The 10,613-nt window shown below is 41.1% G+C and overlaps 1 protein-coding gene across 1 annotated transcript; it reads left to right on the forward strand.

Annotated features, from left to right (window-relative positions):
• The first annotated feature begins 6,614 nt into the window (after positions 1–6,614).
• LOC9310534 lies at positions 6,615–9,559 on the forward strand. Its single transcript, XM_021021465.1, has 5 exons — positions 6,615–7,784; positions 7,861–7,965; positions 8,242–8,660; positions 8,749–8,830; positions 8,924–9,559. Exons 1-5 carry the CDS (start codon positions 6,615–6,617, stop codon positions 9,557–9,559), a joined length of 2,412 nt encoding a protein of 803 aa, XP_020877124.1.
• Positions 9,560–10,613: the final 1,054 nt, after the last annotated feature.

The raw sequence follows: 10,613 nt of genomic DNA on the forward strand, positions 1-10,613 counted from the left end.
TTGAGTGTTAGTACTTAAAACCCTTCACCAGCTTCGATTTCTGAAATTGGTAAGTTTTTTTTAGAACGCGAGCCTTAGCAAAACTTGTTACAGACAGCAACTATTTTATTAATATACTATTCTCCTTTATTTTGTAGGCGGAGAAGAGATTGGAGATATCTTCCGAAGTTTTCAAACCAGGGGAGGGGCATCCCTTCCCCCTTTTTCAATTTGGAGGCCGGAAATCTGTCAGATGTACGTCAACCGAGCTTGCTACCTATCCCAGGTTTGGAACTTTTAGATTTTTACTATGATAACCCCTTTTTATTAAGTAAAATTTTTTTTTACTTTGAAGGCGTTTATGGAGACTAATGGAATGATCTTCCATTATGAGAATCTTCTTCACCAAGCGATGAGAGAGACCGCAAAGGTTAAGAAGGAGATTGATGAACTTAAACTAGTCAATCAGTCTGACCGACTCGAGCAGGCAAAAACCTTCGAGTCATCCTTCGAGGATATGAAGAAGATTTTGGCAGCTAACGAGCAACGCCTTAGAATTGCGAATGCTGAAAGAGATTCTGCGAGGTCTAATGCTCTTCGCTTAAAGACTGAGTTAGAAGAGGCTACGGCTTTGTCCGAAGAAGCGAGCCATAAGGCCGACTTTTTAACTAAGACTAGGGCTCTCGAGATCGCCGAAGCCGAACATAACGCTCGAGAAGAGATGAGGGGTTTTGGTAGGCAACTTATTCAGTCTATCATGAAGTTTTTATCAAAGACGAAGAAGTCTGGACTAAACTTCAAACCGATCGAGCCGAGCTGAAGAGTAATCTAGACCTGATTGGCGAACTATAGAATGGAAGAGTTTCATTCGAGAATGAGAGGAGGGAAGTTACTGCCGAACTCGCTGCAGTTGAATCCGAGTTATCCTCGGCTTCCCGTCCTACTCTCGATCTGAAACAAATTTCGTTGGTATTTGGAGATTTCCCCTCTCAATTCGAGGTAGGTGAAGGTTCTCAACCATGTGAGGGTTCTCCAGAGGTAGAGGAACGCTCTTAAAAAATTGTTTTATTGAATCCATGAGGACTACTCCGTTTGACGGAAATATTTCATTTAATTAGTGTGACTGAACACAATCATGTACATGCTCCTGCTCTAGCAGGCCCGTTATATATATATATTTTTTAAATAGTCCGAACACCTTTCTCCTTTAAAAGAATTCTGAAAGACTCTCACAGTTTATTATAAAAAAAAACTGAAATATGCCGCTATCTTCTTTCAGATCAAGCTCAAGAATAACAACTACGAACGGGGATCCATTTTTTGAATCCGAAGACGGATTCTCTCCAAAGGGAGTCATTCACCCTACGTTTTTTCATTTCCGAACGGGGAAAGAAAGGGTCAAATGTTATGACTTCCTGGAAAAGGTTCCCTTTCTAATTTTTAGTCTTTTCAGAAGACTGTATATTTTCTTTCAGATAGTTGACAAAATGTTACTCAAACAGATCGTCGGGAGACATAAAGATTAATGTGATAAGAGACAAAGAATCGGAAGGAGGTGTCGTGCTCTTGATGAGCGTATAAGGAAGATAGAAAGAGAGATCCATCGCCTTGAATCCGAACCGCATGAATGGGAGAGGAAGGGTTTAGATATCATGGCTATTATTCCTTCTTGCCTTCGAAGATTCCTCCGCGTGCTGGACAAATTATCTCATTTATCCTTAGCAACCGGCGATGGATCCTCCTTCGTTTCATGTTCTTCAGAGTTTTGGAGATTTCCGATGTTAAAAACTGAAGAAAATGAAGAAACGGAGGCGAAATCAATCGATCATTCTTCTGGTCTCCTCGATTTATCTTCTGACGAGGGATTATCCTCCAAAAGCTGCTCGGGATCATCCACCTCGCTGAAATCGTTATCGGACGAAGACTTTTGATCGAACAATTCCTTTGATTTATTTTTGTTTGTAACAATGCTATTGGGCTAGCGGCTCAGCGACATTAATTATATTTCCCCTTTTGCTTTAAATCTGTCGATTTATTTCAATCTTATTTAATGCACTAATTTAGAGAATAAAATTAGCAATTAACTCGATTACATTTTCCATGAAGGTAGTAATTTAAGATTTTGGGAAATCGTCAATTGACCCTCTTAAATGTGATTGAGTATATTTCGAATATAAAGTAGGTGTAGTTCATTATTGAGGTTTATCAACAATAATTCTACAAAAATGTTCGAGGAAGGTAATTCTTCAGAGAACCCCTTCGACTCATTCAAAACGATAAGCGATGATCTTCCAGAAACGTCAGACATCGAGCTTGTAAAAACGGAAGCAACCGGCGAACCAGAAGAGTCACATCCATTAGGGTGGGGAACCAGCATTCAGGTTCCGAACGTGTTAATCGAGAGATTATCAGCTCAAGATCGTATCATGACTGAGGAGTTTATTGACAAGGTATTGTTTTACCTATTGATTTGACTCCTTTCGTTGTTGTTTAAACTAAGCATTTTATTTTCTTCAGCTTGTCACTCGGCACAACGAGCTCGAAGATGAGAAAAAAGAAATTAGGAAAAGAAGAATGGAACTAGAGAAGCGTCATCTCGATATTGCTCGCGAGCGTCATCGCCTCGAAGCCCATCCTTCCGATTGGATCGAGATAGGCCTCCAGGAGTACGGAACCATGCCGGGTTGCATTATGACCATCGTTGACCTCGTAGGCCAAGCAGCAGAGCTATTCCGTAATCCAAGACCCTTCTAGATCTGGTTTTTGCTTAGCTAAAAATATTTCTTCATACATTGTTCGCTACGTATTTTTATATTTATGCTCGAAGATCGAGTTTATAAAAACAAGACTCCATGATTGGAATAATATTTTTATTTTTCTAGCTGGACTCGTGTTTAGCGAGCTACCTACGTACCCAAAATAGGATCAAGCCAAATCGTAGTTAAAATATATTTGTTTTAGCAATAGAACTTTTTCAAGTTGAAGATGTTCCAAAGCCTTTGAACGGGTTTTCTCGTCAAGGTCTTGTAAACGGTATACACCATTTCGGACTTTTTCTGTGATTTGGTAAGGGCCTTCCCAGTTAATACCGAATTTTTCAGCTCCTTCTTCTTTTGTGTTATCGAACACTCGCCTTAAAACAAAGTCTCCTACATTTAAAAGTCTATTTTTCAACTTTGAGTTATAGTATCGAGTGGTCAACTGCTGATAGTTCTGAAGTCGAATAAGGGATTGGTCTCGCCTTTCATCAATTGTATCGAGAACGTCTTCTAATAACTTAGAATTTAGTTCTTCGTTAAGTGGAGCTTCGTTCCGGTGTAAACCAGGAACATTCAGCTCGGCTGGGACTACTTCTTCCATCTCATATACTAATGAAAATGGAGTTTCTCCCGTTGCTCGTCTCGGGGTTGTTCGATATGCCCACAACACAGGTTGCAGCTCGTCATACCAACCACCTTTTCGAGCATTCAAACATTTTTAAGATTGCTGAGAATGGTTTTATCGGAAGCTTCCGCTTGCCCATTTCCTTGAGGATACCTCGGCGTTGAATAGCTAAGTTTTATCCCCCAAGAGAACAAAAATCTTCACAATCATTTGAAATTGATTGTGGACCATTGTCCGTTACAATTTCGTAAGGAACTCCATGACGACAAAAAATGTGTTTCCACAAGAATGTCTTTACCACAGAATCTTGTATGTTTACGTAAGCTTCAACTTCGATCCATTTGTAAAAATAGTCCGTTAGAACTAATAAGTATTGGACGCCTCGCGTTGAGCGATGGATCGGACCAACTATATCCAATGACCATCTCATGAAAGTGTATGGAGCGGATATAGATGACAATAATTCAGATGGCTGGTGAATAAAAGGAGCGTGCATCTGACATTTTTTACACCGTTTGGCGTAATCGATGCAGTCAGAAATCATAGTTGGCCAGAAATATCCTAACCGTTTGATTTTGAAAGTCATTGCTCGTCCCGAAGAATGACTACCGCAAAGCCCTTCGTGGACCTCGCTTGTCACTATTTCAACTTCGGGCCCGAAAATACATAAAAGATAAGAATCACTGACACCTCTCTTGTACAATGACTCTTTAATTATACAATACTTAGCGCTGATGATTCTTAATTTGCGAGCTTGCCATTTGTTCGATGGTAGTTCTCTTTAAGAATGAAATTTTTGATGGGTACCCTCCAGTCAGCCGCCCAATCATTAGCGGAAGTATTAGCCTTGAGTATAAACTTCTTTGGTTCCGGCTCGGAACGAATATTAGGATCATTTTCGACTGTTACCAGAACTTCTTCATTATTTGCGGTATCCGGAACACTACAAGAAAACCTGCAATTTGGGACTCTTTGTTGTGACTATTTTTATGGTCGCAAAAAAGCGCGACTACTTTGTGTCTCTTTGGCGACTCTTAAACAACTACAAACAAAACAGATGGAAAATAGTCGCTTATTAGCGACTGAAATAAGTAGTCGGACAAATGTCTCAATTAAGCGACTACTATCCGACCGTTTACCAATTCAATATTTTGGGTCGCAAAAAGGTCGCACTTTGAGATCACTTAGCGACTTGTTATCTATAGAACTCTTTTTTTTTACAATTTGACTAAAGGTCACAAAACGGTCGCAAATTTGCAACATATTTGCGACGAACAAAGATAATCGATCACATTTATCTGAGATTTAGCGACCACTTTGCTACATATTAACAACTCTCGATATTAAACATTCGAAATATCAGATTTGAGGTTTGTGACCATAATCCGACATATTGTGTGACCATTGTACGACTGATGTTGTGACCCTTTCGCATCTAGCACCTGAGATTAGTGACTATTTTGCTACATTTTACCAACGCTCGATATTTTCAATTCGAAATTTGTAAATTGAGGTTTGTTTACATGTTTTCTTATATGTTACTACTTTGATTTTAGAATCAATTACGAGAAAGCCATTTTTCCGGATGACATTTGTTGGTTTCGACCTTTTTGGAACAGTTTGTGGATATACCCTTTTCTACTCATGCGATTTCACGATTTTGCCCTCGCTTTTTCATTATTGCGCCTGCCCACTCTTGTCTGCCCGAGAAGACCGAACAACACGTAACTGTTCCAATTTCTCGAACATTTAATAGGAAGTCATATTGTGTCGTCTGCTTTACTCTTTCTTCTCCGAGGTTCGAGAAAACAGAGACTCTGCTCCGATTTCAAATTTATTTTCGACGGCCGTGAGAAAAAAAGGGCATTCTGAAGCTCTCTGTACCAAATTCCTCTCGCCATTGCAATTGGTTAGTTATTCCAGTGGTACCTTTTCTCCGCGGTCGCCATTTCCAACCTTTTTTTGGTTGCTGGTAGTTCTTATCGAAGTAATCTGTATCATCTTCTAGTCCTTCGAAAGCAAAATTTCTGTGTACAGCCGTTTGCCTGTTGAATCTAATTCTTGGAAATTCTTTGTCCTTATTCTAATTTCTTTCTGATAGTCTCTCTGTCGCTGTAGCCAAATATATTGTTCCCGGACATACACCTTAGTCTGTGGTGAAACTGAGCTTAATTGCATGTGCAGGTCCTGTCCGTCTGAAATGGATTCATTTGGAGCTGGACCATCTCACGCCGGTGCCCCAGGTTTGCATATTTCTTATGTTTTTGTATCTCTTCATGGTTCCTACTTTTTAGACACCTGTGTTTGGGTTCCCCTCAGCTGTGGAGATTAGGGTTTAGTTCCCCCATTTTACATGTTTTTTTATGGTTTTGTACCTACTGACGCTTGCCACTCGTTAAACACCTGTGTTTGGGTTCCCCTCAGCTGTGGAGATTAGGGTTTAGTTCCCCCATTTCACATGTTTTTTTATGATTTTCTACCTACTGACGCTTGCCACTCGTTAAACACATGTGTTTGGGTTCCCCTCAGCTGTGGAGATTAGGGTTTAGTTCCTCCATTTTACATGTTTCTTATGTTTTCCTAAATATTGCTTATTCCCGTCTTGCCACACATCTATTTTGGTTTCCCTCTGTTGTTGAGACTAGGGTTGCCTTCTTGTGTTCAATTAAGTTGTTGCTTTAAAGGTTATCATCATCATATAGCTGCAGTTGTTGTTAGTAAAGTTTTTTTCATATATTTACACCCACTGCCTGTGTTGTTTACTTTTTCTTTTTGGTTTTGTAGGACTCCTTCCTGATAGAGTTTTTTCTGCTGACTGCTATCCTGGTCATGCAGTCCGTATCAACTCTTATTCCAAACCTAAGTACTTGATTGATATTTTACATATCCTCGATGGAATGCCAGAGTTGGACACTTTGTTGGCATCTCCGCTAGGGTCCCTCTTCTCACTGCCTGTCAGGCGATGTTCATTGTCTGGCCAATTGGTCCATCAGATGCTATGTAGGCAGCTGGATACCACCAACTCTGACGAAATGTGGTTTGTTTTTGGGGGTCAGCCTTTGCGTTTTTCTCTATCGGAATTTTGTGAAGCCACTGGGTTGGAATGTTGTCCTTTTCCTTCGCAATAAAAACTCGATGCTGCAACAACTCATGCCGAGGGTAGTGCTCCGTACTGGTATACTTTAATTGGTGGTAAACTTGGTTCTGTAACTGTGAAGGCACTTCTCCAAATGTTGAAGACTCAGCCAAATATGCCAAGTTGGCGTAAATTCCGCCTGGCGCTTATTGTAATTGTAGAGGGTGTTTTGCTTTGTCGGAGCCAACCAGTTAAGGCATCAGCTGAAGTTGTTGAGATGGTCAAAGATGTAGACTTCTTTCTCAAATACCCATGGGGTCGCCACTCCTTTCACAGGATGCTTAGAATGGTTAAAGTTGGAAGCTATCTTGAAGACGCAGACTCGCTAGTTGCCAAGCTGAAACAATCGTCCGTCGCTGTCCATGGTTTTCCTCTTGCTATTCAGTTGTTTGCTCTTAAATATATTCCTTTGCTCCTCACAATCCTGCCCAATGGTGAGGATCAGTCTACTTTCCTTGACCGAATCATTCATCATCTCCCTAAGTGCAAGTCTTTCCATACTTCAAACATTTTACGTCTTGAATATTCGAGTAATGTGCGTTCTTATTCTGTGACTATTTCCTTCTTCTATTTCTTTCTGTCTGTTATACCACCTCATATTCTTTATACTTTGCAGCTTTGTGTTTTGCACCCGCAAAATCCTGACCCTGCCTTTGTAGCATCTGAACATTGTGACCCCAAGGTTAAGGAGTTGGAGAGACTTATTGCATCATCGTTTCAGTTCACAAACGATGTCTGGTCTGGTGGTGATGCATCTCTGCCGTCACTCACCTCTTCCCGCAAACGTAAGTCCATTCCTTCCAGGTCTGCAAGTTCAAGTTCGGGTCCTGAAGATTTTTGTAAACAAAAAAAGCGGGTTGGCCACCGTTCTTCTGTCAAGATCCGCGGAAATGCAGATACCCTTATTGAGAAACATCTTAAAAGCTTCAAGGCATCTCTGCTTGTTGAGCTTAGTCACCTCATTCAGCACAGTCATCAGAGTACTAGGCGCGGTGTACCTCCTGTCAACAAGTCCTCTATTGTTTCACCAGCAGTATCTTCTTCGCCTGTCCGGAATACACGTTCTGGCTGTGCTGGACTATCTGCGGGATCATTCTCCAAGCGTTCTGCTAGCAATACAAGATCGTCATCCAGTAATGCTAAACATTCACCTATCTGTCATCCTGCTGTCGGTTCTGCACATACTGTTTTATCGCCTGGTAAATGCCTTGAATCAATGGTGGATTCGGAGGCTGTAGGTTTTACAGGCTTTCAACATCTCGACACTGATGTTCTACCTCCTGAGGTTAAGCCTACTTTCTATGGTTCTTGCACCTTTCATTACAACAACATTTCCAAATTTTTACCAGTTTTTTTTTTAGGTTTCTTCTCCCTCTGTTACTGGGAGCCACGCTCATGGAGTTACAGGTTCTCAGTCCATTAGTCCGGTTGTGCTTCCATGTCCTGTTGTAAAGCCACTTGTTCAGGTTTTTTCTATCTCTACTTTCTGTCTCTCACTTTGATCTTGCCACTTTCGCTCCTTTTCGCTACTTACAGTTGATTCTTTCTTATATTAAGCAACGCCGCCCATCATTCCTACATGAAGCAGCCAAGCACACAAGCCATACCTCCACCTTACCCTCCCATTTGGCTTCATATTTGTCTCCTTCTTCACCCATGCCACAGGTTATTTTATATCTACTTCAAAAACACGTTTCTCAGTTACATTAATCATCCTTCTCTGTCTTCTGTATCTTTTGCAGGTGAACGCATGTCAGCTTAATGCCTGTAAACCTGATTCTAAGGAGGAATCATGTTTTATTCACCCAACACCAGTTCAACCTTCTGTCTTCGTTCTAAAGAATATATCCCAAAGAGTGACCCGCCAAACTTGTTCATCTGCTACGCAATGTCCTGCAACCGATGGGGTGTCTGCCATGTTAGGTCAAGTACCTTCTGCAACCGGTCTTTCTGTTGTCATGGATCGGTGTCCTCGCCTTCCCATTGCGCCTCCTACAAAACAGCTACCATTGGGTGGACCTGCTATGAACCTGCGTAGCAAAAAAAATGTCAGTCACCCTGATGTCAAAGCAATGATTCCATACATTCTAAGTACACTTGGGACCCCCAATTCAGCTACTGTTTCCAAGTTTCGCAGCAAGCTCTCTAAAATGGGCAAGAGGTTTGTGCTTAACCTCTTCATTTTATATCACCTGAATGTTTCTTTGTAATATTCTTTATTTCTCATGTCTCACATCTTTCCAATGCAGTTCATACACTATCAATGGCCACTCATACCCTTCTACTTTCTTCACTGAGCTATCAAAACCTCAGAACTGGGTTTCCAGCTTGGTTAGTTTGCACCTTCCATGTCTACTTTGCTTACTTCTATTTTATAGCCCATATATTATATCTCTTCTCATTCTATGACTTCTTGCATCACAGCACATTGACTGCATTGTCAGCTTTCTTTGGCAAAAACATGGTGCTTTCCTCGCTACCCGCCGCATTACTATCCTCAACTCCATGTTCACCTCAATGATGGAAAATAAGTTTGTCAATTTCAGCCAACACGTCAATACACTGACATATGCATGGCACCCACTGTTGACGGCTTATGTTCGTGGTCTGGTTGACGGTCGTACTTGTAAGTTGGAGTGGCTCAAAGATGTAGACATTATTTACCTCCCTATGAATTGGGGTAAGAGGCATTGGGTCGCAATAGCCATTGACCTTCCCAAAGGTCATATTGACATTCTTGACCCGTTTGAAGATTGCACCTCTGCTAGAAAGGTTGCCTCCTACATGGCTCCTATTGCTCAGATGCTGCCTTGTTTGCTTCGCTCTGTTTGTGAAGATGTTCCATCCACTTGGCCAGCAACTGGCTTTACCTTCACGCGAATGACTGGTCTCGCACAGAATGACCGTGGTGGGGACTATGGTCCAATGTCTCTGAAATTTATTGAACTTCACTCATATCAGCTTACATCGCACCTTCAAGAACTTACAAAGAAGACTATTGACAACATTCGAATGCGCTACGCCATTGATCTGTATGAAGAATATGTGTCCCACGTTTAATCTACTTGTTTTTCTTATATTTTAATTGATCTCTCGGCATGTTAACCAAGAATAACGCGCTTTCTATTACTTGTACTGACTTGCTCTCCTTATGGTACCTTCTGTTGTTGTTACATTAGCTACTTTATTCCTAGATTTCCTTATCACTACCTTCTTCTCCCTTTAGGATATTATACACCATTACTTCTTTAACTATTAACTTCTACAAACTTACAATTTCATTTCAGCTCATTAATTTCATACCTCCTCACCCACTAAGTCCATCACAATAAATGCCATCCCATCTACTTGATACAGATTTTTCCCTACATAAGTTACACATTTTTCATTGTTTGTTCCTGCGTCACCTATGGAACAACTTGACATACACACTGCTCTTGATATTGTTTCATGTGTGGGGGCGGATTCGTTTATATCTCTCCGGGGTATGCTTCTGGCTTCCAAATTCTACTATTCTCTTGCAACTCATCCCACTGTCCTCAACCATGTAAGCCTACAACCCTTCCTAGCAGATGCTGGCCTTATAAATGAAGATTCGGTGTATCGCCCTTTCTTTCACCAATGTTTAGACTCTCACAATGCAACTGCAGCCTATCTTGAAAGCATTAGGCTTGCCGTCAAACTTGGTTGTGCAGAAGATGCTCTACAACTCTTATCCACCATAGGCAACTATCCACCTCATGCTTGGTTTTCCCGAGCCTTGCTACAGGTTTGCCTGGGGTTTTACTCAGAGTCACTTGACACAATTGACTCCTTTGTTTCTTCCATTGGTTCATTTCGTGAAGCTGATGCTATTGGTAGCAAAGTCTTTCGTCACATTCTACAAATGCGACCCGTTAAGATTCGCTCCCACTGCGACACTTGGAGATATGATGACATTCCTCGATGTCCTGGTACTCGGTGCAGCATTAACAGACGTTGCCGGATATGTTTTCTTTACTGGTTTAGTGTTATGTATCTTATGCTTTGTTAGTTTTTATGATATGGACCATGACCATCTTTAATTCTCCTTTATGATGTACTGTTTCTTCATTCCATCTCCCAATGTCTTATC

Source organism: Arabidopsis lyrata, assembly GCF_000004255.2.
Source record: "Arabidopsis lyrata subsp. lyrata unplaced genomic scaffold ARALYscaffold_6, whole genome shotgun sequence".
Lineage (NCBI taxonomy): Eukaryota > Viridiplantae > Streptophyta > Magnoliopsida > Brassicales > Brassicaceae > Arabidopsis > Arabidopsis lyrata.